Source organism: Furipterus horrens, unplaced genomic scaffold, assembly GCF_987537825.1.
Source record: "Furipterus horrens unplaced genomic scaffold, mFurHor1.1.pri manual_scaffold_4, whole genome shotgun sequence".
Taxonomy (NCBI): Eukaryota; Metazoa; Chordata; class Mammalia; order Chiroptera; family Furipteridae; genus Furipterus; species Furipterus horrens.
This window is the reverse complement of record NW_028327174.1, coordinates 200,935,371-200,962,698: the sequence shown is the minus strand read 5'-3', so window position 1 is coordinate 200,962,698 and position 27,328 is coordinate 200,935,371. Positions and strand designations below refer to the sequence as shown.

At 62.7% G+C, this 27,328-nt stretch overlaps 1 protein-coding gene across 1 annotated transcript; it reads left to right on the top strand.

Annotated features, from left to right (window-relative positions):
* The first annotated feature begins 1,265 nt into the window (after positions 1-1,265).
* On the top strand, positions 1,266-25,867 carry FIBCD1 (fibrinogen C domain containing 1). Its single transcript, XM_090274911.1, has 8 exons — positions 1,266-1,462; positions 1,720-1,977; positions 10,234-10,695; positions 13,444-13,603; positions 13,997-14,133; positions 21,624-21,720; positions 24,329-24,508; positions 24,894-25,867. The coding sequence occupies exons 2-8, from the start codon at positions 1,903-1,905 to the stop codon at positions 25,151-25,153; spliced, it is 1,371 nt and encodes a 456-aa protein (XP_090131037.1). The 5' UTR covers positions 1,266-1,462; positions 1,720-1,902; the 3' UTR covers positions 25,154-25,867.
* Positions 25,868-27,328: the final 1,461 nt, after the last annotated feature.

Genomic DNA, 27,328 nt, shown 5'->3' with positions numbered 1-27,328 from the left:
AGGCGCAGCAGCTTGCCCCGGGCCACACAGCGGAGTCCTGTGCTCTCCACACCTCTCTGCCCAGGCCTAACGACCACCTAGGTCACCTGCCAACCCTTGAACGCACAGAAACAGGGCCCAGAAAGAGCCCCGAGGCCGGGGCTCCACACGGCCCAGCTCCCAGCCAGGGCGATATGGGGCCCTCTCCAGCCAGGGCGGCGGCCTCTCTGTGGGCGGTGTAGGGCAGCCCTGGAAGGAAGAGGAGGCTGCGGACAAACAGCTGGTGGGTGCGAACCCAGCTTCGTGGGGCCGTGACAGCCTCCTCGGATGGCATAAGCTCAGATTCCCACACGCCACCCCCTTCCCCCCGCAGCCTGCTCCGCCAGTGGGGGTGCGGAGAGGACCCGGGAGAGGGACAAAGATGGGACGACGGACTGGCAGCCAGTGGGGGAGAGACGAAGACGGTGCCAGGGAACAGCGTGGCTGGCCAAGGCGCCCCGGGAGCCGGGAAACAGCTTTGGGGAGAAGCGGGGAGCGAGACGGGGGTCGGGTCTATTCTGCAGTTGGGGCAGCATAAGATAAGGGTTCGCAGAGAGGGGCGGGGTAGGGGCAGTCGACTTGGCTCCCGCGGCGCCCCGGGGAGAGGGCGGCGACTGCGGACGCGGCCTCGGGCCGTGTGGGCGTCTCCCGGTCAGAAGACACAATAGCAACTCGCTAACGAGGCAGATTAAGGACTTTGTCAATTACCCCTGAAAGCTGCTCGGGCGCATTCAATGCTTTTAAAAGTGCTGCTGGTGGGAGGGGGCGACTAAGAAGCCCTCTCCCGGCGCAAGTCCCTCCTCTGCCTAGCAGAGGAGGAGGCGGGGGATAAAACGGCGCCGGGAGCACCTGGGGGGCGCGGGCGATCGGCCGGGAGCGCGGGCAGAGCTCGCGCCTGGGCACGGAGGCGTCGGGCCGGCTCTGCGCGCGCGAGCGCCAGGACGCAGGTCTGGGACTCTGGCTGAGACGCCCTCAGGGCCGACCTCGCGTGCAGGGTCCCCAAGGGTTGGTCCCAGGTGTCTGGAGATTCCCGGACTGGGCGCACTAGCCCTGCTCCGGGCTCAAGACCTCAGACCCGCAGGGGGCGCACGTCGGCTAGTTGCTCCGCCTTCCCCCCAATCGGGTCCCGGGGTGAGCCCAGGCACGCCTTGGGAGGCGGGAGGAGCGCGGCGCCGCTCCCGGGGGACGCCGACCGCCGGGCGGGGGCGCCCACGAGGCCCTCCCGGCGACTTGCCCGGGCGCACGGTGAGCTGGCCAGAGTCCGGCCGGAGACGAAGTTTTCGAGGAGGCGCCGCGGGGGTTCTTAGTTCCCTCCGTGGGCCGGTGAGGGCCGGGCTGCCCACGGCCTTACTGCCCTCCTGCTGGCCCCGAGTGTCTAGGGCCCGACCTGCCTCTCTTAGATCTTGGACTTCTGGAGGGTGGAGTGTAACTACCGCAGCCCGCGGTGCGTGAGTGTGAGTGTGGCGTGTGCGTCTCTGTGCGTGCGTGTGTTAGAGGGAGACCGGGGAGTAATAAAAGGCAAAGAGAGTCCGAGACAAAAAAGAAAAAAGACGCGGAGATTAAGGAGGCGGGAGGAAGGAGGGCGGAGGCAGAGGAGCGCGCAGCGGAGGCGCGGGAACGGGGAGCTGCGAGCGGGGACGGCGCGCGGCGCGAGCGGCGGCCAGGCGGGAGGTGCTGGAGCTCCCGCTCTTACCCACACAGACACCCGTGCGCACACAGGCGCACACACCTGCACACGCCCGCCTGCTGGCCCGGGCCGCCCCAGCGCGGGGCACGGAGCGGGGGATCCGGCGGGCAGAACACGCCTGGAGCCCGCGCCCACCTCGGCGTCTTTGCGCTCCGCAGCGGCTCCCCTCGGCCCCGCGCCCCCGCGCGTCCTGCCGGATGATGGTCAACGACCGGTGGAAGACCATGGGCACCGCTTCCCAACTTGAGGACCCGCCTCGCGACAAGCCTCAGGTACGCGCGGGCCAGGCTCGTGGGGACACTCTGGGTCCCTGGCGGTGGCCGTTCTGGTTGGCGGAACGGACACCCAGCTCCGGGGTGGAGTTTGGGGAGCACCCCAACGAGGCTCAGGATGCCCGGGGAAGGGTGGGAGTCCTCTTCTCCATTGCCTCTAAAGGAGGATTGAACTTGGGGTTCGGGATGGGGCGGTACCCCTTCAGGAGGGGAGCTCCTTTGTGCCTCCACAGACTCCCCGTGCACGCATGCGCGTGTCTGAGGGACCTTTAGTTCACAGAGGGATCAGCCCTGAAGTTGGCTGAGTGACCTCTCGCTGAGTCTCTGTTTCATCACCTCTACAGTAGGCATCTTAACTTACTAAGCTGTGTGCTGCCCCTTGTCAGGCGCCTGGCATGGTAGCCTGAGCTTCAGGACCAAGACCTGGCCCCCCCTAAATCCTCACACTTGAGCCAGCTCCCCCACCCCACGCCTGCACCCCCCCCCCCCAACACACACACAGAAGAGGATCAATAAATATTTGCCTCCTGTGAGGATGCCAGGTATGGCGATTCTCAGCTTGGAGACCAGGAGAGCAAGGCTCAGAGAAGGCTGCTCCTGCCGGAGGGCGCACAGCATGCTGGGATTTGAACCTGGGTCTGTGGGCTCCAGGTCTGTTCGTTCCACCCTTCCTGCTGTCTCGTCGGGGGCAGTGGAAGTGGGCAGCCCTGCAGGGTGCCCAGGGTTGAGCACTGGAAGAGGGTGAGGGCCAAGCTCCAGGGCTGGCCAGAGAGGGGGCTGAGGCGAGGTGGGGAGGCTGATGGAGGGGCAGCCCTGGGGCTGCCCCAGGCCAGGCTGCCAAGGGACTGGGGCAGGCAGGCAAGATGAGGAGGCCCGCTCGCCAAGGAGAGGAATTAATGGGCCTGCTCATTTTACATTTCAAATTTCTCCCAGACAGATGTCATTGGGGAAGGAACAGTTCGTGTTGGCAGCGGCAGGAGGGGGCGGCTGGGGCGAGCCTTGGCGGCCCCTCACTCTCCCAAGCTGCAACCTGCTCATTCTTCTGGAGTGACATTGCCGTGGGGGAGGGAGTGGGGGTGGAGGGGAGCCCGCTACTGTTTGCAAAGCTCCTTCCCAACCTCACTTCCCACAGCAGCCTGGGCACTAGGCACGGATGCACATTCCCAAGGCACAGAGGGATGGTGGCTCGGAGAGGCAGAGGCATATGCCCAAGTCACAGGGCACGTTGCGGGAGAGCAAGGCTTAGAAGCCAGGTCTGACCCCGAGCCTCCCCCGGTGCCTCCTAGGGTGGTCTGCTCCCTGTTAGGTCAGCTCCACACCCCAGCTATCCCCAGATAAGACATCCAACTTTCTCCCCTCTTAGCAAGAGCAATTTTTCTCTCCAGACCTGTCGTTCAAGGCCATCCCTGGCCAGGCTTGTCATCTGCCAACCCCTTGTCCCACACCAGGCTGCCCATGTCCAATTGTTTGTTGTCTCATTGTGTTGGCTGCACCAGGTTCCTCAACACACACACACACACACACACACACACACACCTTTGTTCAGGGAAAAACCTACTAAATGCCACCTCCTCCAGGAAGCCTTCCTGGATGCCCAGAGGCTGTCTTGAAGTCCCAGCAGCATTGCACCTGTGCTGCTCAGCTGCCTTTATTGTGCTGCTTTGTGTCCTAGCCCTGAGTCTCTCCTCTATCAGGAGCTTCCTTTGGACACATGCTCCTTCTGGACCCCCATCCTGGGGTCTCCCCTGGGCCCAGGCTTCTGGCCTTTAGGAAGCTCAGGTCAGGAGCTGAGGGATATTTGTTGAATTGAACTGCATGGAGCCTCAGCCAGGAGGGGCTGAGGGAGAGGAGCCAGCATCTCAAAGGGAGGTGACTTCTGGGGCATCTGTTTGAATTGTGGCTCCAGAGCCTCCTGGGCTAGCCTAGCCTTCCTCTGCTGCTCCCTGGGGGCACATGTTCCAGCTGCCACCAGGCCAGGGCTCAACTGTCTGCCCCTTGGCTTCAGAGGCAGCTGAGGGCTTGTGGCCCCAGGGACCTGGGCCAGGATCAAACTCGGCTCACCTTCCGGCTTCCGTGGTGACCCAGCATGTGGACAGGCTGTCCTCTGGGCCAACTCCAGGCAAGGCCTTCCCGTGCCCTGTGCCCTCTGTCAGGAGAGAGAGCCTTGGCCGCCCACTTCCCTCCCCACTGTGCCCTGGGGCCCTGCTTCTAGTTCTGTCTCAGCTGTGGACATTCTGCGTGATTCTGGGTGAGCCGCTCTCCACCCAGGTCTGGGCTTTACCGTCTGTGAAACGGAACCAGAACCGCAGACTCTGAGTCCTCACTTCCCGAGGGCTGTTAGGAGGGTCGAGTTAAGGGCTGGCATGTTTTGCAAACTGTTGTGCGTTGTGCCCCCTCCAGGACGGTGGTGGTTCTCAAAGCAGCCTGTCCGCTCTCACAGGCTGTCGATGTCCTGACCGCCCCGCTGCCCCCAGGGAAAGGGATCTGACCAGCCGGCTCCCACCCGCAGGGCCGGCTGGGAGTCTTTAAGGGGCGGCACCCCCTCTGGGAGAAGATGGCAGTGCGCAGTCTGGGCACCTGCGGCCTCATCTGCTCGGTTCTCTTGTCATGGTCATGCCACCCTGGGAGGCTGGCGGCAGGGATGACCGTCCCACTTGACAGATGGGAAAACCGAGGCTAAGAGAGCGGGAGCTGCACCTGAACCTGGGTCCTTCCAGGAGGCCGATGAGCCTCCGTGGGAAAACGAAGGGAAGAGAGGCTGGCTGTCCTTTCTTTGCTCAGCCTGCTCGGCCGCATTACGTGATTAATTCCTGGGGAACGGGCTCCAGCATCCGGGCTCCGTGATTCCCAGCCTCACGGCACCACTGCCAATGCAGGGCCTGCGTCCAAGCGTCTGTCCTTTCTGGGGCGCCTCGGGCGAGCTCTGTCCCGGCCCGCCTGGCCTCAGCTCCTCCTTGCCGGGTGACCTTGGACAAAATGCCACCTGCATTAGAGACTCCCTTCCCCCTTGCAGAGCGAAGGGGCAGGAGATGACGGTGGAGTATTTGCTGGGAGTTCAGAGTTTCTCCAGTGCAAGGGTCTAGAAATAGTTATGATTCTCCTAGTCCTGGAGTGTGGGGCAGGAAGCCACCATGTCACCATCTCCTGGGGGGAGGGCTTGATTCTGCGTGGTCCCCCTGACAAGCCACCCCACGGGGCGGTCCATCTCTGACCTATCCCAGGCAATTGTCTTAATACTTTTGAAACCTCTAAAAACATTCCAAAAAGAAAAAAAAAAATCTCATTGAGAAGTTCTTCCTGATGCCTAACCTAAATGCTGCTGCATCCAATTCACTCAGTGACACTAACAGAGTCCCTGTGCAACTAGGAGATGCAGCCGGAGCCTCTGCTTCGGGAGCTCAGTCCCCTGGGGACAAGCAAGCGGACTCATGAGAGGGTGTCATCACAAAGCATGGTGGGTGCAAGGCTGAACCTGACGCCTCTCTCCTCTTGGTCCCTGGGGTTTGGGGTGAGGTCCCTGAGGGGCCGGGTTGGGAGAGGAGGAGGGTAAAGGGAAGAAAGAGGCCCACAGGGGCTCCAAGTCAAGGACCCCCTCCTCTGGGCCCCTCGCTCATTAGCCAGCTGGGTAGTGACTGTGACTGGAGGCCGGGGCGGAGGGCGTCATCCCTTGCAGGTGCGCTGGGCCAAGGGCTCATAGGACAGGCCACAGGGCTTCTTCCCAAGTCGTTGGACCCCAGAATTTTGAGAACAACCAGCCCCTCCCTCTAGGGGTCCCTGGGACCCCTCTCTTCCAGGGCCAGGGGCTCAGGGTTCAGGTCAGGTCAAGAGCCATTTGCCCAGGGGTGGGCTTTTGGGGGAGGTGAGGCAGGCTCCATCAGGGGCTGGGGTGGGGGCTTGGCCCCCCACCCTCCCCACTGACCCTCACAAGCCCCCCAGAGAGCCCCTGCCAGGCTCCGGACCACACACCACCGGCTCTTGTCTGTCCCTACCTGCAGCCTCCAGCGAGTCTCCCTCATGGGCAGCCGCCCTGCCTTTGCCTGGGAAGCTCCTAGGAGATGGGGCGGGAGCAGCTTGCTCCTGGGTCTCACCCTGCCTGGCCTCTCCCAGAGGGGACTTTCTTCTTCCTACTTTGGCACCGGGAGGTGGTATGGGCTCAGCCCACCCAGGGCACAGCTGTCACTCCCTGGACAGGATGGGCCAGCAGGTCACCAAGGTGGCGAGGCCCTTGCTCCTGCGCCCCCCCCTCCCTCTGCCGGGCCCCATGTCCACTTCCGGAGGCGGGGAACTCCGAGGAGGCAGCGGGACAGAGGCCACTGCGCAAGTGAGGCTCCCGTGGGGCTTCCTACCTCCTGCCTCCCCTGGCCCGAGTTCATCTTGTCCTCACCTTCGCGGGGGCTTCCTGGGCAGCCTGCCCGTGGGTCAGCACTGGGTGTCACACAGGGGATGGAGCCACGTGCCTTCAGGTGGGAGCTCATGCAGGTGGTTGGGGCAATGGGAGCCTTGAACCTGGGGCTCCTCAGGCTCCCTTCCCGGGACCCCTTCCCAGTCTCCTGCTCCTTGCTGCTGGAAGGGGAGCCTATGTGAGTCCGCCCGCCTCGCAGACCCCAGGGTTTGCGCCCCGCTCTGCCTCGGCCAAGGCTGATTAATCAACTCCAGCCCTACAGCGTCCCTGGCTGGGCTGCTTGCTGCCCAAAGCCCCCCCTTATTATCTTGGGCAGATTTCTTTGCCAGGCACTTACACTGCAGCCAATAAAAGCGAGCGGTACTTCCTGCTTAAGGTGGTCTCTGAAGACCAATTCTCATCCGCTGCGTGGCCCATTTCATCTCCAAATGCCATTGTCCCCTGCCCCGGGGGGACCCCCTGCAGCTTTCTTGAGCCCCGTCCCTCTTCCTAGACCTGGGGCTTGGGTAGAAGTAGAGGGCCGGGGTGCTGGAGAAACGGGGTACCATGGCGGGCCGTGGCCTCACCAGCTGGGGATGTGAGCGCTCTGCAGCGGGAGGGCATTGCTCTGAGCTGCTTGGGGCAGGGTGTCACGGAGGGCCTCCGGAGGACCTCTGGTCTCAAACAAGCCCCAGTCACACTGCGCGCAGAGGGAGGAGCCCCGTGGGGTCGCGCAGTGAGCGGCCTGGGCACAGATGGTGCCATTCCAGAGTCCCCAGCCCTGGGGTCAATGCCTTCCGGTGACCTTGGGCACAGTCTTCCGCTCTCTGAGCCTCAGTTTCCCCACCTGCAGAAGGAATCCAACCACAGCGGGGGGTTACTTGGAGGTTCCAGTGGCAGGAACGTGGTGTGTATGCCAGGGACAGCAGGGAGAGTGTGGTGCCCGCTGATCTGGAAGCTGCTCACCGGTACTGACCGGGGCACTGGGACGTCCTGCAGGCTGCCTTCAGCTGCGTGAGGCCGAGGCACCCTGCCTCGGGGTCCAGGGTTCAGCACGGTGTCTTGGGTCTCTCCTCTCCCAGGCCCTGTAGGTCCCAGGGCTGCCACCTCTTCCTTGTGCCAACATGGCCTCAGAGAAGTGACCAAGTCCCTCTGCTCTTTCATCCACCCAACAGCCAGCCACCTGGTGCCAGGCGGGGAGCATGGCCCTGCCTTTCGGGGGCTTACGGTCTAGGGCAAGTCTCCTGGGCCCTGCACAGCTGGCCCTCAAATGCCAGCTTTCCCTGTGTCCACAGCTGTTACCCCCCACGAGGATCCATGCCCCAAAAGAGGGTAGGATTCACAGCCTATGGGACGTGAGCTCCCTCAGGGTAGGACTAGAACAACTGTCCACCATGACCTCCTCAGGAACTGGCCTGGAGCCTGGCTCATGGGGACACCAGTGAATGCTGACTGGGTGTCTGAATGAAGTCAAAAGTGATGACTATCTGTCTTAATAAGTGCCACCCAGGGGGCACCAAGGGCTGAGAGGAGGAGGGCTAAGGAAACAGTCAGGGGAAGCTTCCTGGAGGAGGTGGCACCTAGCTGAGCCCTGAGAGTAGAAAGCAAGTTAGGCCAGTCGGACGAGGAGCAGGGGAAGCGGATGCCTCAGCCCAGGGTGCAGACGGTACAGAGCTAGTGCAGGGAAGCCCTCGTGGGCAGGTCTGGGTGGAGTGAACCATCCAGATGTATGGAGCCGGGGATGGATCTGGATCTGCCCCCTGGGGCCTGGGCCAGTGTGGGGAGAGGAGAGCTGGAGCAAGTTCGGGGGCCGTGAGTTCCCATCGCTGCGGGGACTGGCTGAGGCAGTGATTTCAACCTGTCTCGCCTCATGGCCCATATAAACTAATTACCATAATTCTGCAGCACCCCCCAAAATATGTTCTTTGCTGATCTGACAAAAAATAGGAATAATTTTGATTGATTTACAAAAAATAATAATAGTGATTATTTTTGCTTCAAAGTGACTTTTAAAAAAAAATCAGATGTCTACACTTGTATAGAAGGATTTCTAATACCAAGAACTAACCTATCAGAAGCAACCTTATCATGCAGTGTCATCAATAAGATGCAACTCTATTCCACGACCTCTATGTTTATGGCTCAAGACAGGGCGTGCTCATGGACGGCTGTCGCTGGGTCGGCTGCTGTCAGTTTTCTTACCTGACAATCTAAGCGAAGGAGGTCGGCATCCCTGACTCAACAGTTGGGTGTTGCGCGTTGTAGAAGGTGAAACATTGCTGGGCTAAGGAATTCTCTCCCTTATCTCACCAAGGACACAGGTGGCTTCCTTGGGGTGGGGGGGATGCTGGTCCACCTGCACCTCTCCCCTGACCCCGGCCCCCACCCCCTTTGCCGAGTGGGACACTCAGGAGTTACTTGTAGAACTTGGATGGAAAAGAAACCATTGGCTCTACCACGTGATGTCACGTGACGCAAGGGGACCCGCTGTTGTATGTATCACAACGAAAGCAAGCAGGCTGTCAGTTGCAGCGTTAAGGTGCCCCCCAGCGTCAGAGATGTGAAAATGTGAACCAAGAGAAGGTGCGTCCCAGCATCAGCGACACACAGCGGTAACGCTTTGGGTGGAAAAAAACCCCAAACACCAGCGATGCTCTGTGTACATCGATCACGAGATAATAAAAGCCACTAACATTGACGGCACAGGCACGCTGTGCTGGGAGGGGCCCAGTGCTTGGGGGCACTGACTCATTTAAAGAGACATCGAACCCAGGGGGTGTGGGGAATTTATTCATGGAGGTGGCTGGCCCTGGAAGGAGGCAGGAGGCTGTCGGTCTAGTCTGACCTCTGCTTCTAATTTGCTGTGTGACTCAGGGCAAGCCCCTTGCCCTCTCTGGGTCTCAGTTTCCCCATGCATCAAATGCTTGGTGGCATTCTCCAAGCTCCCTTTCAGCCATGACAGACTCGGTTCAGTGAGTCTGGCTTTGCCACTATGTCACGGAGCTGCAGGTACCAGCCACACCTGGGTGCCAGCTTCCTTTGTTGCTGGCCCCTACTGTGTCCTGAGCCCAGGTCAAGTTCTTACCTGGCCAGCCGTCTCCATTCCTCGCCCGCTGTGTTGCCGCCTTCCCTGTCCTGGGAGGCCCAGCTGCCCTGTCGCCCCAACCCTCCCCTCCTTAGGAGGGAGGCCCTTTCCCACCTTGGACTCTGTGGTGCTTTTTCTGTTAATCCCGCTGGGGCCTGCTCTGTGGCCAGTGGGCGGAGGGGAGGAGAGAGGAAGGGGGGGTGCTCAGGAGGCTCCCCTGTGCCCGGGACTCAGGGCAGCTTCACACAGGCTTTGGGACTTGGGGTGTGGGTGCTCCAGGTTGAAAGGGACCTTCAGTGAAGGGCGTTCACCACCCCGAGGCCCTCATTCTGCTGGGACAGAGTGACATCGTTGTCACCTTACAGCCTTCTCTTCCTGAGTCTGCATGGCAGGGGCCCAGGGGTGGGGCGGGGCATGTCATCATTGCCCCCGTTTTACAGGTGAGGACACCGAGACTCAGCGAGGTGAGGCTCCTCAGTTGCTCCCCGGGAAATGGCAGCATGGCACCCTGAGCTGGCTGGGTGGGCCGGGCAGGGCCAGTGACAGCGCCCCTGTCCTGCCTCCACGATGTCCCTTTCCACCTCCTTCCCTGTCTCTCAGCATCTCTCGCCTCCTTGCTCTTGCTGTCTTCAGTGTGTCCCTGTCCCTGTCTCTATGACTCCTCCCTCTGTCCCCAGGAAGGGCATCCCCTGAGCCTCGCGCAGAGGTGCCGGTCTGCCCCTGAGGCCGCCTCTCTCTTCTCTCTCCTGTCTGTCCGTCTGTCCCTCTCCGTGTGCCCGGCCCGCTGCAGCGGCCCAGCTGTGGCTACGCGCTGTGCACGGCGCTGCTGTCCCTGGCCGTGCTGCTGGCCGTGGCCGTCACCGGGGCGGTGCTCTTCCTGAACCACGCGCACGCGCCCGGCACGGCGCCCCCGCCCGTCGTCAGCACCGGGCCGGCGGGGACCAACGGCGCCCTGGTCACCGTGGAGAGGGCCGACAGCTCACGCCTCAGCATCCTCATCGACCCGCGCTGCCCGGACCTCGCCGATGGCTTCGCCCGCCTGGAGGACGCCCAGGCCTCCGTGCTGCGGGCGCTGACCGGGCCGCAGGCCGAGCCCCGGCTGGCGGGCGAACAGGAGCTGGCCGACCTGCTGCCCCGGCTGCTCGCCCGGGCCTCGGAGCTGCAGGCGGAGTGCGCGGGGCTGCGCAGGGGGCAGGGCGCGCTGGGCCAGGGGCTCGGCGCCCTGCAGAGCGAGCAGGCCCACCTCACCCAGGTGAGGCGCAGGGCCCGAGCTGCAGGTCTGGGTGGGAACGGGGCGCTGCCGCCGCGTGCCGGCCCCGTGCCGCGCACTGGATGCCCGTGGCCTCCCTCGGTCCCTAGTGCCCCGGGATGGGGGCCGCTGCTATTCCTACAGACGAGCAGATGAGGCTCAGAGAGGCGAGCCTCTCCGCCAAGGCTGCACGGCGAATGCGGCAGGATTCACAGTCGCTCCTGCCTGCAGTCCCGGTGCCCTGGGGTATTTCTGTGGCATCGCACAGTCAGGGCAGAGCCGGGGCTCCAGTGCAGGTGGGAAACTGGGGAGGTCATGACCTTCGGGAGCTAACTGAGGTCCAAGGTCAGCGGCAAGCCCCCTCCCGGTGGTGCCTCATGGCCAGAGAGAGCTGCACCCACTCCCCAGATCCACCCTCCCCCTGATTCAAGGGCCCCGCTTTCCAGGGAAGGAGGGACCAGTGAGGGAGCCAACCAGACCCTCAACCTGTCCCCACCACCCCTGCCCCACCCACGCCCCTGGAGCACAGCGAGATGTTCCCCTTGTAGGATCGGGCACTCAGGAGCCCCTGGTCAGCCTTCCACCGTTTTCTATTAGAAAAGAACGAGGCCGAGAATGGGACGCAATTAATCCAGGGCACAGTGGCCAGGTCAGGCCCGGCGTCTGCCTCCGGTGCCCTGCCTGGCCTCCAGCCTGCACCCCAGCCCCCCCTGGGACTCAGGTCCTTAGGGAGTAGGAGGCGCGCCCCGCCCTCACCAGTGGCCCGAGCCCCTCCCAGACACTCGGGATGACCAGCCACTCAGTCACCCGACCACATTTGAACCACAGGCCTCTTCCCTTGCTCTGAAGGCTGCAGCTGGAGAAACTATAGTCTCTTGTCACTGTCTGGGTGACCGATGGGAAGGCAGCGGCCCCATCCCGAGTGAGGGGTGGGTGGGATGCTCAGCTGTCCCTCTCCTACCCCATGTCTGCACATCCCTGCCCCTTGTCAGCAGGGTGCAGGGGACCCCTGGACTGTCTGAGTGATCTGGGCCCCCCACCTTGCCCTCCACATGGCTCAGCCCCGGGTCAGCCAGGCCTGGCCCATGGACGCCTCCCCGTTAGGGTCTCCAGGTCTCCATGGCCCGCCCTAGGGAGGCCTAGTGCTGCTCCTGGGAGACTAGCAGTTTTCTGGGCCCAGGAGCACGCTGGCCCTCCCAGTGTATTCATTCCTTGAAGCAGTGTTGAATTTGACTCATTTCCCAGAGACTCAGGGGGATTTCAGAGACCAGGTGCCTTGCAGAGCGATTGTCACCTGGCTCCCAGCCTGTCCCCATGTCTCCCAGAACCTCAGCTGATCAGCCCAGACCTGGGTTCTCAAAGCAGAGCACACGGCACCCCTATCAGGAGCCCCATCCCTGGACCTCGTCCCAGACCCCCAGCAGCTGAGCAAGCACCGGGTGACTTGTGCACACAGGCCCGAGGGCTGCGGCCCCAGAGGTGCTGCCCTCTGGGTTCAAGTCCCGCTGTGGGGCCTGGGGCATGGCAGGCGCCCTCCCCGGGGTGGGTCTCCTCACCAGGCGATCACAGTCCTCACCTGGACACCGGACGGCACAGGCTCAGCCAGCCCCCGGCACCTGAGATGCTGTCTGCGCGTGCGCATCCTTTATTATCACAGCGGAAATTGTACCTGAAGTTTCGGCCAGGGGATCCCCCACTAAAAACCCCTTTGACAGAAGGAGGGACGTGCCACCGTGCACTAGGCCCGCCTGTGTGCTAATCAGCGGGAGGAGGGGAACATGCCCGCTTCCCAGAGGGGCAGACTGAGGTGGAGCAAGGCGGGCGCCTGCCGGGGGCCATCAGCAGCTCAGACCGCCCTGCCCCGCAGCTGCGGAGCCCTGATGGCCCCCCTGCGGCGCAGCCAGAGGGACGGACTTTCCCATTCATCCGGCGCATGTTTACACCTATATTTTCACGTGAATCACTTGCCAGTTTAAACTGAGGGCTTCCTTGCCCGTTAGTGAGCAGGGGCTATGGCCGAATTTCTCGTGTGTTTGCGTTGTCTGAGAAACACAAGCAGAGCCCTAGAGACTTAACCAATGAGCCTGTGATCTTTGCCCCCCCCCCCCCCCCCCACGCACACATCCTGCTTTCCACTGCCACCTGCCCAGGGCCTCTCCCTCAGCCTGTCTGCCTGACATGCACTGAAGCCCAGGGAGACACCCGCCAGCAGGAGGAGTCTTGGCCGCATGCTGTCTGCCCCCCCACCCCTCCACCTGGCTCCCCACGCAGGCGGCACTGAATCACCTGCGCAGCAGATGAGAAATGGACAGAAAACTGAAAGCTTTGCAGGCCTCTGCTTCTGGACAAGCCAGAATCACGATCTGCAAACGAGCTGTCATCTGGCAGATGACAGGTTCCTTATAAAGACCCAGCAGGCCCCACGCCCTCTGGCTGGCTGCTGGCCCCCGTGGCCATGACCCGCCTCACCTCCTCAGGGTCCTGCAGCCTCCTAGAGCCTGGGAGAGGAAGTGACAGACCCCAGACCCTCCGGGCAGCAGGCCCAGCCAGAGGTAGCCACCTCATCTGGGCCGCCGGCACAGAAAAGGGTGAAGCGGAGCCACATGAGCGCTTCCCACCCCCTGTCCCCGGGCGTCGGGGCCACAGCAGGGCAGGGGCAGCTGAGGCACCAGGAGCCCACCTTGCCGGCAGGTGCTGTGTGGAGTGCCTGCCGGAGCCCCTGACCCCTCTGACCACCCCTGTGCTCCACAGCTTCTCTCTGAGAGCCAAGGCCGCGTGGCTCACCTGGTCGACTTGGTCAGTGACGTCCTGGATGCCCTGCACAGGGACCGGGGGCTGAGCCGGCCCCGAGCCAAGGCTGACCTTCAGAGGGCGCCTGCCAGGGCATCACGGCCGCGGGGCTGTGCCAATGGTGAGTGGGGGTGCGGGGCGGCCTTCCTTGGATAACCTGGGGCCCAGTTTTGTACCCCCCTGTCCCTTCCCTGCCGCGCCGATGAAAGAATACTGGGCCCGTTTGCCAAGGACCTCCTGCTGCTGGGCAGCACTGGGATGCCCCCCGCACCAGGGTGACGAGGCGGGGCTCCTTGTGCCCATTTTCCAGATGAGCACAGCGAGGCCCCGAGACGGTGCTCACTCGCCCAAACCCACCCAAAGAGCGGCAGAGCCCAGGTTTTCCTCCAAGGCTGGGGCTCCAGAGCCCAAGTGACATGGCCAGGGGGACAGACAAGCAAGAGAGGCCCAGGGACAGAGGGGAGGCAGGGGTACAGGCGGCGGGCCAGCCCCCTGACAGCCTCCCCCGTCTCAGGCTCACGGCCCCGGGACTGTCTGGACGTCCTCCTGAGTGGACGGCAGGAGGACGGCGTTTACTCCGTCTTCCCCACGCACGACCCCGCCGGCTTCCAGGTCTACTGCGACATGCGCACGGACGGCGGCGGCTGGACGGTGAGTGCCGGCTTCAGGCCGGGCCCCTGGGGTGCCCAAGGCCATGAGCCCCCCACCCTTACCCCGGCCCGGGGCCCTCTGGCCCCCACAAACTTGCCCGTCATCTTACTGGGGAGCTGCATACCCACAGGCACCTGCACGGGGCAAGTGGAGGTCATGAGCTGATCCTGGGGGCCCCCTGGGAAGCAGATGTCGGACCCGTTACCTGTCACCTATCTGGGGAGCCTCCTTCTGCTCCCTGAGCATGGGCCTTCCAGAGCAGCGGGTCCCGGGCAAGGTCGGGCTGGGGCCTGGGATGAGTGGGGCACCGGTGGTGAATGTGAGTCCAAGGGCCCACGTGTGTGGATGCTGGCTTCCTTTCCAGTTACCCTCGTGGCGCGTGCGTGAAGGAGGTGATGGGGAGCGTGGCTCCTGGGGCCAGGGGCTGCCCTGGCTTCCTTGTGCCTCTACTGGGGTGGGCGGGAGGAGCAATGGGAGGGCCTAAGGGTGGGGCTGTCCCTGAGCCCCTCTGCCAGGGAGGTGCAGGGCGTGGCCTCTGCACTTGGAGCTCCGACGTCCACACACAGGCCTGAGTTCTCTGAGCCTCAGTTTCCTCAGCTGTGAAATGCGGATACGCACCTGCATCACTTAGAGGTCTAAGTACAAGCAACAGAAAGTGGCTGATTGAAGCAGGAAAGGGGTGTCCTGGAGGGAGACGGGGGTTCCCGAGAAACCAGCTCAGGGCCACACAGCCAGGAACAGAGCCTCCCAGGCCTGGTGAGGACCCCAGGGGTGCCCGAGTGAGGCAGGCGGGTGGGTGGGGGTGAGGTGAGTGCGTCTGGAAGGCCGGGCTGCCGGGGGTGGGGGGCGTGAGATGAGCACGGGGACTCCCCACAGGCCCCGAGACAGAGAGACAGACAGACAGACAGACAGACCTCTAAACCTCTCCTCCTGTTCCAGAGGAGAAGAGCTCTTAAATGTACTGAATCCGCGTCTAGGGGCTAAAAGCTCTTTGTTTTCCTAACTCAGAACATCTGAGTTATGGTGCTTGCCTCTGGGACCCCCTCCACGGGAAGAACGGCACCACCTCCCAGCCAGAGCCCCAAAATCAGAGTTAAGGGTTAGGACAGACTTAATGAAAGACGGAGACACCGGCCCGAGCCGTGAATCTTCAGAGTCTCCCAGGAAGTCCCTCACGAGTTGGGCCGGGAGGCGAGTGTTTCCTGGGGCTGGGGCTTCGAGGCAATCAGAGGGGAGCGCGTGGGCAAGGCGCCCCCGGCCTCCCGCTCAGACGCCTGGATCCGGCCCTGGAAGAAAGGCCCTGCTCTGCCGGGAAGTGTTTGCTCGGCCAATAAACGTTAATATCCATTTGGGCTTCCGTCAAAGGCAGTTAAACGTTAATATCCATTAGGGCTTCCGTCAAAGGCAGTCTTTTCCCAGATACCTCTGGGCGCCCGTCCGGATTGCCTCCTGCCACACGGAATCTCCCAGAAACTCAATTGTTATTGGGGAGGGAGCCGGCCACCGCCTCTCCGGCTGCCGATACCATCCATCCCCGTTAGGTCTCATGTCCACACTGCCGAGCCGCGAGAGCCGGCCCTCGATGGCTCTTCTCAGTGGACAGGGCGCCCGAGCTGGGCATTCCGGCCAGACCCTGCTTCCCAGAGGCGGGCGGGGTGAGGGCGGGGCTCAGCGGCTCTGCTCACCTAAGTGGTACTTCGCGGTTTCTATGCCGCTGCCCTGCCCCGCACAGCTCCGGCATTGCCCCCATCCCTGGAGCTGGCTGGGCAGCCTCGGAGAGGGCAAGAGATTTGTCCGAGGGCACCCGGCAGATGAGCAGCGGGCCTGGGGCATGCACAACCAGGTCCCCCGAGGCCCCAGCCTTTTGCACGGCTGGGGAACTGATGGCCACGCACTGACTCGTGGGTCCAACCACTGGCCAGAGGGTTCAGCAGCGAGCCCCTGGCCGGGTGGGGAGTTATCAGCTGCAGGGCCGGGGGGCTTGCAGGACCCCAGAGGAGAGCCCCCGACCCAGCCTGGGGTGGCGAGAGAGGCTCCTAGATGGGGGTCCAAGTGCTGGGGGACGAGGCAAAGGGGACATGCGTATGGAGGTCAGCAAGGGGAGAGCAGGGCTTGTTCTGGGACTGTGGTGATGTCACCAGGGGCGATGGCACCTCCGTGCAAGGGCTGAGGCTGCAGTCAGTCCTCCTCGCCCCTCCCAGAGGCTGTGGTGGCAGGGGGTCTGCTGTGTCCCCAGGCTGCACCCTGGCTTGGCACCAGCTGCCCTTGCTCTGGGGAGTCCTCGGAGCCTGCACAAGCTAATGATGACCATGGCGGTGACCAATCTGCCTCCATCAGAGTGGCTTGGATACCCAGCCTTTCAAGGTAGCTGGGGTGGTGCCCATGAAGGCTTGGGCAGTGCCTTGGCACCTGGTAAATGGCAGCTGAATGGTGTGTGTCAGGCACCAACTGCCAAGCCGGGGAAGCGTGGCAGAGAGCCAAGGCCAGGGTACCACTTTCAGTCAAAAACAAGGTGGGCGCCCACCGGGCTTGGCAGCTGGTTCTGAAGGGCTGGGAGGTGCTGTTGGTTAGACCTACTGTGTGCCGCCTGGTTGACTCTGGTACATTGCTGCAACCCTGCACGGAAACTGAGGCTCGGAACGGCTGTGACTTCTCTGAGGCCACATGTCCTGTGAGAGGCAGAGCTGGGGTTTCCCAGAACCTGTGCTTTAGCTGGCAAGGCTCAGCGGTGCCCAGACAGGATGTAAGGAGCCATGGTGGTGTCCCGGGAGAGCAGCCCCTGCAGGGGCCGCCTTTGAAAGGCTGCATTCACTGCACATCCAAGTTCTTTGTTCTTTGGAAGCAAGAATCCGCTTCTGCCACAGCCTGCCCCTCCCCCCAGAATCAGAGGCTGGTGGCTGCCACCAACAAAGTCCTGCCAGTAACTGGTTTCCACAGAGGCTCCATCAGAGTCTCGGAAGATCCCAGATGCTGCCCCTTGGGGGCCCTTTTAAGGTGGAAGAGACACCCTTGCCCCATCCTTAGGGTTTGGATCCACCCAGTCCCCATCCTTTGGGCCTCAGCAACTGACTACCTGCCAAGACCCTGCTCAATTAACAGTTTAGCTGAGCACCTCCTCCTCTGGGAAGCCCTCCTGGACCACCCTCCCAACCCCAGTGGCTGGCTCATCCTCCTCTGAGATCCCAGCAGATGTAACTAGTTGTTACCATTATGGAATGCTGTGTATCAACAGCACACTGAACTGTCAGCAAGACCTTGTGGGCAGGGGCTGTTACAGTCCCCGTTTTACAGATAAGGAGATTGAAGCAGAAAGATCGAAGGAGCCTGCCAGGTTTGGACCTCGCCACCGCCCAGGGAGCTCTGCCCTGAGACTGCTGGCTTGTGCATCCATGTCCCCTGGGGCTATGAGCCCAGGGACACCACACAGGGCCTGGGGAAGCAGCCCTCTCATTTTGCAGAAGACACAGGCCAAGACTTTGGTGGTCGAACAACCCATTGTCTGGAGTCCTCACAGAGATGGGATCTCCTGGGTGCCGGCCCAGGTCGGGGGCAGCAGCCTCCCTATGGTTAAATGTGGGGCTGGGGCTGACCCAGCTCAGCTATGATGAGGGCCAGGTGCGCTCCCAGGTGTGGGGGAGCAGTGTTCAATGCCCTCAGCCACGGGGCACCCCTTCATCATCGTGTACCATCAGCCCCCCTCTTCGGGCCTCAGTGGACCCCCCAGCACCCAGCCTGGAGGCACCCCTAATCTGCAGAGGTCACCCTACCTCTCCAGTGTCTCACCTGCCTGATGACGGGGGAGCATGAAGCCCTCCCTCCGGGACTGTGGTGGGGAGGGCGGTGGCTGTCCTGGAGCGCTCCATCGAGGTGGGGTGACCACGGGGCCAGGCTCTGGCGCCCAGGACGGCAGCTCCCTGCTCTTGACACCGAAGCAAACCAGACACAGGTTGGACGGGGCCTGTCTCAGGAAGGGACCCTGGCGGGAACCGGACCTGTGGAGCGCCAGAGGCCTGACACATGGGGCGGCCCCTCTCCCTCCCTCCCGCCCGCCTGTTCTCCTTCCTTTGAAGCCCAGGCACCATCTGCAGGAGTGCGCGGGCGACCCCCTGTCTGAGTCCCCTCAGCGGCGCTGGGAAGAGGTGCTGGGCGGCTGGCTTTAGAAATCTGCTCCAAGAAAACAGGCTCTGTCTGTCTTCCGGCTCGTGGCACCTGCCCACGAGGCTGCGGTAGCCGCGAGCGTGTCTCCGTCAGTCCCTTTGCAGCTGGAATGCCATGGAGACACACCAGTGGCTGGGCCGATGGGTATTTTAGCTTCAAAATTAATAAGTTTTCCTCTCTGATCTGCCTTTCTGGCTGACCCTTGCTCTGTCACGGGGGCCTTCGGCATGGAGCCATCCTGCCGTTCAGTGTCCCTGAGGTCCAGCTGGTTTCCACAAACCTGAAGCCACAGCGACAGTTCACCCTGAGCTTTAGAGTGGGAGAACCCTGCCCCCCACCCACAGGGAAACTGGGACTTGCCAGCATGTTGCGCTGTAACTGGTGCCAGGCGAGGCTGGGGTTCCGGGTCTGGGATCCTAGGCTGCACCCGGTGCAGTCGGTCACTCGGTGTTTGAGCCGAGGGATAAGGACAGCCCGTGGCAACAGTCGGCAATAGGTCGTGATGTGCTGGCTGGTGGTGAAATCAATTTCATGGGCTGTGATCCGCATTATTTTTTAAGTCAAAGAGAGTGGAACAGAATAAAACAGGGCAGACAATGTTAGCGCCCACCCCTCCTGGAAAGGGCAGGCATCATTGCAGGAGGCTTCTGTGTCGGACGGAAACACCCATGAATGTAAATCACCATGTAAAGTGCACTCGCCCTGGCCAGCAGGGCTAGAGTCACTTCCACAAAGCCCTGTCGTCGATGCATCTCTGCCCCCCGAGGGGGGTGGGCGGCAGTCCGTTGGTATTCTGGTTAAAGGGCCCACGTTGGCCAGGAGCTGCTGTGGCTTCAGAGGTGCCATCGACTCCGACCACCTCCTTGGGAACGTTGGCCGCACCAGCCCGGTTGCCGTGCACGGTCCCAGGTGGAGGAGAGACTGGGGCTCCAGGTGGCCCCCAGACCTGTGCTCACACCCGCTGATCATGCACCAGGGCCCTCGCGAGGGGTCAGGTCTGTGACGGGCACCCAGCCCAGGAGGACAGTAGGAAGAGGGGACCAAGGACTGGGGCTTTGCGGTCAGCTCTTGGCGTGAGAGGTCTGGCAAAGAGACAAGGAGGCCCAGTTCAGGCAGTGGACGCTCTGGCTGGTGGCAAATACTGGCACACGTGCCTGTGAACATGGGTGGTAGGACAGCGGCCTTCAGGTGTCCAGCCTGGTCTCAGGCCAAGGGCATGACGGCCCACCTGTCTGAGCTTCTGTGTACAGTAAGGAGGAGGGGCCGCCGCAGACACAGAACTTGGCTCCGGGGTCGGGGTGAGGAGGCTTCAGCCCAGGGCAGCTGCTGTGGTCAGCGCTCAGCACCAGCTGGCCTTGACCGCCCTGCCCGTCTGTCCTCATGGGCCGCGCGTCTGGGCTCCGCGCCCTGCTTGTGCCCAAGGTCTGGCATCCCCACTTCCTACTTCCTAATAGCGGTAACAGGAAAAGCTATAATGATCACAATAATGGCACCAGCCATGGTGCCGCCGACTCCTGGCTGAGTCTTGGGAGGCTGCTTCCCATTGGATGAGGAAGGGAGGCCCAGAGGGGACAGATGTCTTACCTGGGCCATGCAGTGGGTACACACGGGGCCAGCACCCTGTCCCTCCTCCAGGGCCATCCTGGAACCCTCCCCTCCTCACCCCTCAGATCAGTCCCGCTTCCCGGAGCCCAGGCCTCTCCCCTGTTCCTCTGCCCTAAGGGCTCTGAGGGGCGGGCCCTGACTCAGTTTCCCCAGCTGGCACCTGGCATACAGGTGCTGAGCGGGATGTTTGAGCAAGTGAATGGGGCCTGGGGCAGGCGCCCTGGGACAGCTCAGGGAGGACAGGGCACAGGGCCCGCGGCTGGCAGGAAGAGCAGGGGCTGAAGGAGGGGGAAGGGGGAAGCCCACGCTGTCTCCAGCTGGCGTTTACTCAGGGCCACGGTGCCAGGTCCTGAGCCTTTCTCAGTAGGTGGCTGGGGTGCTGCTGGGGTCCCCATTCTGCAGGTAAGAAACTGAGGCTCAGAGGAGGGGAGTAACTCCCCGGCTGCGCTCTGGAGCCCAGGCCCGTAACCGATGCCCATCCCCCCGCACCCTCCCCCACCTTCCCCCCACCAGAAACAGGCTGCCTTCCCCTCCCCCAGGAGTGCCCGCGCTCCCGCCAGGATTAGGCCTTTCGGAGGGCAGGCGGCGTGCTCCGGGTCGCAATCTGCAGCCATCAATACGCGCTGCACGGCCCTCAGATCTTCTGAGCCCGATCGAATTTCCTTCTGCAAGCAGGCCCCTTCTGACTGCGTCCACGTTGCAGGGCGGGGCCAGGTTTTAGGTCGTGGAGCAAGAAAAAGAGGTGACCCTTCCCTCCCGCTGCCTGAGGCCAGAGCTGTTCTTGCACCTGTAGGCAGACGCGCGCCGGGCAGGGCCCAGGCAGCTGAAATCAGGCTGCTTAGTAATGAAACCGGCAGGCCTCTGGCACGGCGCCAACCCCAACACCTCCGACAGCCCAGATGGAGGGGTGGGCAGCCAGGGGTGCTGCCTCCGCAAATGAGGAGGAAAAGGCTTGTTAAACAGAAAGCCGCGAAGCAGGGCACAGGGGTACGGGACTGTCAGCGGATCTCATCCGGACTCGGGCAGCTCCGGCCTGGACCAGCGTGGTACTTATTCCAAAGCAATTTAACCGATGGGACCCGCGACTCCCAAGCCAGGAATGTTATTAAATGAGGAACAGAGGCCGCTGGGCTGTTCAGCACCCAGGTCACAGCCCAGCCTGCTGCCCACTCCTGTCCTCCCCCGAGAGGGGCTGGGGCTCCCAGGGCCCCACGGATCCCCTGCCCAGACTGTTTTATTGTGGGGGGTGGGGTGGGGGGGCAGTGACTGGCAGAGCGCTGGAGGCCAGCCCGGGGTGTGTGTATGTGTGTGTTCTTAGTTTTTAAAAACTTGAGAAAGGGTTTCCGTTTGGTTTGGTTTTGACCTGGGAAAGATATCGGGATCCTCGTCCACCCCTTTTATTGACTAGTGGGGAAACTGAGGCCTGAGTGGGGACGGGACCATTCCAAGGCCCCATGGCCAGGCAGCAGAGGAGGGCCTAGAAACTGGGTCTCCTCCACCCCACCCCAGTGACCAAGATTCCTTCCCGAGGGACATATGGAGCCTTGGGGTCATTCACGTGGTCCCGCCCTGGGCCACCGTAGCCCTCCAGAATCTCGGCTCTGCTCCAGGCAACGGGAGGCCCAGTCCCTGCCCTCTGGAGCAGGCAGGCGAGAGGAGGGGGACCAGTGTGGGGGCTGGGGCCTGGGGTGGCTGGCACCCGCGCTGCATCCGCACCTCCATTGCAGGTGTTCCAGCGGCGGGAGGACGGCTCCGTGAACTTCTTCCGAGGCTGGGAGGCGTACCGGGACGGCTTCGGCAGGCTCACGGGGGAGCACTGGTTAGGTGAGAGGCCCTGCCACCCGCAGAGGCGGCCTGCTCTTCCCGAGTGTCCCGGACTGGGGGGCCGTCTGCACCTCCCTGGCCTGGCACACCCTGGTCAGCTCAGGGGTGCTGGAGCCAAGGGGGCTCGAGATACTCATTGTGACTGAGATCGGGGAGCAGGAAGACACAAGACACGCAGTGGGCTTTTCCTGTTGGGGACGCCCTGGGACCTGGTCACTGTTCTAAGGTGTGGGCAGATGCAGGGTTCAGTTCCACGTACTGGGAAGGCCGGACAACCCCCCAGATGCCCTGCCCTTGAGGCCAGTGCTCCTGGGCCCAGCTCCCGACAGTCCTATGGCATGAGGAAACTGAGGTCACTTGGTGCAAAGGACACAAGTCACAAGCGAGTGTGTGTGCGTGCTGGGGTTAGGGAGCCCGGGCAGGATTCCCATGCCGGAGCGCCCGCCAAACTCTGAACCGCACCCTGAACTGAATGAATGAAAGCAGGGGCGGGACAGGGGTTCGGGAGAGGAGCTTTTAGGTGCGGAGACCCTTCCTCTGGGCCCCCAACCAGGCGATGTGTAAAGATAGGGAGCAGGCGGCCAGGTGGGGACCCTGTGACCGCATCGCTGCCCACCGCCTAGGAGCAGCGGCGGTGCTTCCGCCATCCACGCATCTTAATTGAAATCTATCGGTGGCCGTGGAAGGTGCGGGAGGAAATGTTTAAGCAGGGCCCTGATTAGCTCCTGGCAGACAGAGCCCTGCCTAGCATGTCAACGCGAGCCTGGCCCACAGCTCCCGGTGCTCTTCCCTCCCTTTGCTGTTCCACATTCCCGCCACCTTCTCATCCAGTGCCCTGTCTTTTCTTATTGAGTGATGGGAGCTCTTTATATATTAAGGCTATTGGTCCTTCTCACACACGTGACACATACTTACTCCCAGTCATAATTACTGTTTATCTCCTGGAAGTTTTACATTTTTATGTAGTCAGCGTTCCAACCTTTGCGTTGTTATCTTTTGGGGTTTAGGCCCTGCTTTCCCGCCCCAGTTTGATACACATTCCCCCCTACTTTTTAAACGCTTTCTTTAGTGTTATACATTAGGTCCAGAGCTGCAAGCTGCCGGGCGTTCACTGCGGTGACAACAGGAGGTCTGAGGTCTGTGTGTTCCTTCTCTCCACTTTAATCCGCTGTCCCCCTTCTTTCTCGAGCTCTGTGACTCGAAGTCTGAGAGACGAGGGTCAGATCTCGGCTCCCCACCGAGAGGCCCGGGGAAGTGGGGGGTGGGAGTATCCTGAAAGGTCACCAAGGGCAGGAGAGACACAGAGTGAAAACTGGGGGAGAGGGAGGGAGGGAGGGAGGTGGCAGGCACAGGAAGAAGGGTGAGTTGGATCTGAGAGGACCTCAGGGCCTCAGCATCCCTGCCAGCGCCTCCCTTGGGGCACCCTGCCCAGGCCCCTCGTGGGCACTGTGATGCAGAATCGGTAGCAGAGTTCAGCTTAGCCCCAAGGGATGGTGAGCGAATGGTGGGCCTTTGGGCACCAGCACCCACCAGTGGTGGGGAAAGGAACCTTCCAGCATCTCCACTGGGCTGGCCTCCCTCTGACCCTATTCCTGGATCCGGTTACTTGTCTTGGGCAGACACTGAATAAGAGTGAGGAGTCTGGGCAAACCTGCCTGGGTTCAAATCCCAGCCCTGCCGCTTACCAGCTGTGCGAGCTGCGCTGGTTACGTATCCCCTGGGCCTCGTTTCCTCACTTATAAAATGGGGATAGTAATCGCGCCTGCCTCACTGGGCTGCGACAGCACCAGATAATCTGTTCTAAGGGTTGCGCAGGGATTCTTTCATGAAATTGGACTCCTTCTAATTCCATGGGGCTCGTTAATCCATGTGAGGTGCTTGGAACAGTGTGCGGCCTCTGTAAGTGCCACCCAGGAGGTGGCTGTGGTCACTGTCACCTGCTGCCTGCCCTGGAGAGTGTGGCGAGCCCTCTGGACCCTCCACAGGTCTGCAAGCCGAGGCCCAGAGAGGGGACGAGGCTGTCACAGAGAGCCCCACCCAGGCAGAGTGGGGAGGGACAGAGGCGAGAGCCTTAGGCTGTCCCAGCCTGGTCCTCCCTGGGTCCCGGGTGAGGGAGACGAGGGCCCAAGGCAATAGTGAACAGGTCAACCCCTTTCCTTTTCTCTGGAGCTGGACCGAGGGGCCGAGGGCCACGCAGCCCTCATGCCCATTAGCATGCACACGCTGACCCACACCCGGGCGGGGGCGCTGGGGAAAGCAGGCGGGAGGGAGAGGCTGATGAGCCATTGCTGGATGCTGATAACTGGTAAGGCGTTTAATTAAATGGCCTCTTCATCAAGAGGTAATCAGAGGAGCAGGCAAGCACCTTGAGAGCATGTGGTTGGGGAGAGGGGGGCCGGCGTGAGAGCCCAGGATGGGCACAGGGGGTGAGGGTGGGGGACGAGGGGCAGATGGAAGGAGGGAGGGAGCAGGTGGGCCGGGTGTTGTGTGTGTGCGTGGGGGTGGGGTACAGAGTCGGCCCTGTTCTGTCACCAACCCCGAGCTCGGCTCTTGTTTCCCCCTGGCCCTCTCTGGGGGTCACCTTCTAAGCGCCCCCGCTTCCCTGCAGGGCTCCAGAGGCTGCACGCGCTGACCACGCAGGCCGCCTACGAGCTGCACGTGGACCTGGAGGACTTCGACAACAGCACGGCCTTCGCCCGCTACGGCCGCTTCGGCGTGGGCTTGTTCTCCGTGGACCCCGAGGAGGACGGGTACCCGCTCACTGTGGCCGACTACTCGGGCACGGCAGGTGGGGCTCCAGGCCGCGGGGTGCGAAGGGCGCGGCAGCCACCAGTGTCCCCACCTGGGAGCACAGCGGAGGCCCTGCAGGCAGGGCCTGGGGTGGGGGCGGGCGGTCGCCTGCTGCGCAGATGAGCAAAGTGAGCCCGCAGCCAGGAAAGGAGGCCTCTGGGGCTTGGGGGCTGCTGGGCCTCTGCAGTGCAGTGGCTGAACCCCTCCGGGCTGGGGGGCTCCGGGAGGAGGGAGAGGACTGCCCAGACCCAGGGACAGCCACAGGGACCCCAAGGTGGCACCGTGGTGTGTCGGGGCAGGGGTGCGTGCATCACGCACGCGTAGCTGGGCCGGCGCGCCGGCACCTGTGCGCCCCTGAGCACGCGCTATGCGTGCCTACACAGGGGACTCCCTCCTGAAGCACAGCGGCATGAGGTTCACCACCAAGGACCGCGACAGTGACCACTCGGAGAACAACTGCGCCGCCTTCTACCGCGGCGCCTGGTGGTACCGCAACTGCCACACGTCCAACCTCAACGGGCAGTACCTGCGCGGCGCGCACGTCTCCTACGCCGATGGCGTCGAGTGGTCCTCCTGGACCGGCTGGCAGTACTCGCTCAAGTTCTCGGAGATGAAGATCCGGCCGGTCCGGGAGGACCGCTAGCCGGGCCCCGCCCACCGCTCACCGCCTGCGCGCCCCTGCCCCCTCCCCTCCCGACCTCAGCGCGCTCCTGCTTTTCGCCTGCCTGCCTGCCTGCACCTAGCTGACCATCGCCACCCTTCCAACCCTAAGTCCCTGGGCGGGTGAGATCGCAGTCACCTTCACACTGTCCCCACACCCTGATTTGCCTCTCATGGGGGGCTGGACAAACTGCCCAAACTTCTACCTGCCCAGACTTTGGCTCCTGGGCTGTCTTGTCCCAGCCAGGAGTCTGCCGCGCGCTCCTGGGGGCCCCCTGCACTTTGCCAGTCCAAGCACCTGGTGTTAGGGGGCAGCACCCCTGGGGCCCTTCTGGCAGACTGAGTCAGGTCTGAAGCCAGCCTCCTCTGGTTCTCCGGAACGCCCTCCCTTATTCCCATGGTGCCTGGAGACCCCGCCTCTCCCCCAAGAGCCCTGCCCGGGGCCACAGCTGGCGCAGTCCCACCATGTCCCCAGGCCCGGCTGTGGCTCATTGGCCTGCCAGGACTCACAGCCCAAGGTGGCCCAGGCCGGCTCCCTGAAGTCCCCACGCATCCAACCCCATGTCCCCGCAGGCCTGGGAGGTCCCCAGTGCCCTTGACTGCTGTACCCAGCCCCACTCCACTCCTGCCTGTGGGAGGAGGTGACAGATCCCAAACCAGGGGTTGGGCCTGGCCAGTGAGGGCCTCTTGATTTTCTGGGCAGCGGAGAGCTCGCCCCACCCCCAATTTTCAGGGACCGCAGGATCCTAAGACTCCCTAGGGGCGGGCCTGGAGGGTGGAGGCTGGACCTGAGTTTGGTGGCTATTACCCCACCTGCCCAGAGGCTGCCCTCTCAGAGGGAGGTAACTGCTGGTAACTGTTCCTGAGGCTACCTCGGGTCAGGGAAGGGGGCCTCACTTGGCAAATGGGGGTGACAGGCCCAGCCCAGCACTCAGAGACGTATTCTCACTGAACTCTCCCAAGGCCCAGTGTGCTACTGTTGCACCCCCCCCCCCTCAAAAGAACCGACGGTTCCAAGTCCAGTGGTCAGGAAAGGCAGGGCTGGGACCCCTGACCTTAACCTCCTGCTCAACAACCTCGGAGCCCTGATGCATTTGGCTGTGAGAACCGAATTCAGGGCTGCTTTTCCAAGTTCCCACCTATGAGTACCTGATGGGGGGTTCTTTTCAGGAGGTCTGCCCCTCCCACCAAAATTTGTGCTTCGATAAAAAATCAGAGCTGGCCAGGGCAGCAGGAGAGGCCTGGAGTGCCACCAACTCGCCCCGTGACTGGGCCAGCCCTGTCCAGCTCCACCTGGTCATTGGTGTTTGGCAGAGATTTGTGGGACATCTGCTCTGAGCCAAGGCCTGCCCTGGGCGCAGGACAAGACCAAGTCCCCACCCTCATGGCACTCGGTTCAAAGCAGAGATGGCCAAGGAATGGGAGCTTACAGCCCCGTGTGACCGGGGCAGTAACAGGAGCAGGCCAGGTGCAGGCGGGACGGGGGCGGGAGTGGGGGGAGGGCCAGCCCCGGGTGCATCTGGCTTCTGCTGCCAGCCTTGTGAGCCAGCTGCCGATTAGAAAGTGCCCGGCACTTGCTGATCTGTCATCAAGTAAACTCCCGCTGCGAGGCTCAGGAGGCTCAGGGTGCCCGTGCCAGGGCTCGGCGCAGGAACAGACGTGGCACAGCGTGGGCCTGCGGGACAGCGAGGATGGCCTTCAGGGGCCGCCGTCAGTGTCCAGCAGCCTGGAGACACCCAGTCCTCCCTGCTCACGAGCACCAGTCCCGCTCCCAGCCCAGGCCTGGCACCACCAGGGGACAGGGCCAGACCAAACGCCGACTGAATGAGCACAAAGCCCATCATGGTGGGGACCCCAGACCAGCACCCCCTTCCTGAAGGGCACCCCTTCAGAGGCAGGTGCTGGGCACAGGTGGACTCTGCACACCCAGAGGCTGCTGTGAGCAAGGCAGACCCCCACGTTGCGATGGCCACCACGCCATATGGGAGTGACCACAGGAAGAAGAGGATGCTGGGAGAGCCACGGAGAGGGGCAGCTCCGCTGAGACCTGAGCGGTGACAGACCTGTGCAGACCACCCAGGACCATGGTCGCTGCACCAGAACCCTGGCCCACGGGGCCCAATTTGACGGTGGGGTGCCTGTGGCCCTGCCATCCCTT

Coding starts and splice junctions, on each gene's coding strand:
- FIBCD1 (XM_090274911.1), top strand. CDS start 1,903: ATGATGGTCAACGACCGGTGGAAGACCATGGGCACCGCTTCCCAACTT. Junction 1,978..10,233: donor CGCCTCGCGACAAGCCTCAG/GTACGCGCGGGC, acceptor GGCCCGCTGCAG/CGGCCCAGCTGTGGCTACGC. Junction 13,604..13,996: donor GCCGCGGGGCTGTGCCAATG/GTGAGTGGGGGT, acceptor CCCCCGTCTCAG/GCTCACGGCCCCGGGACTGT.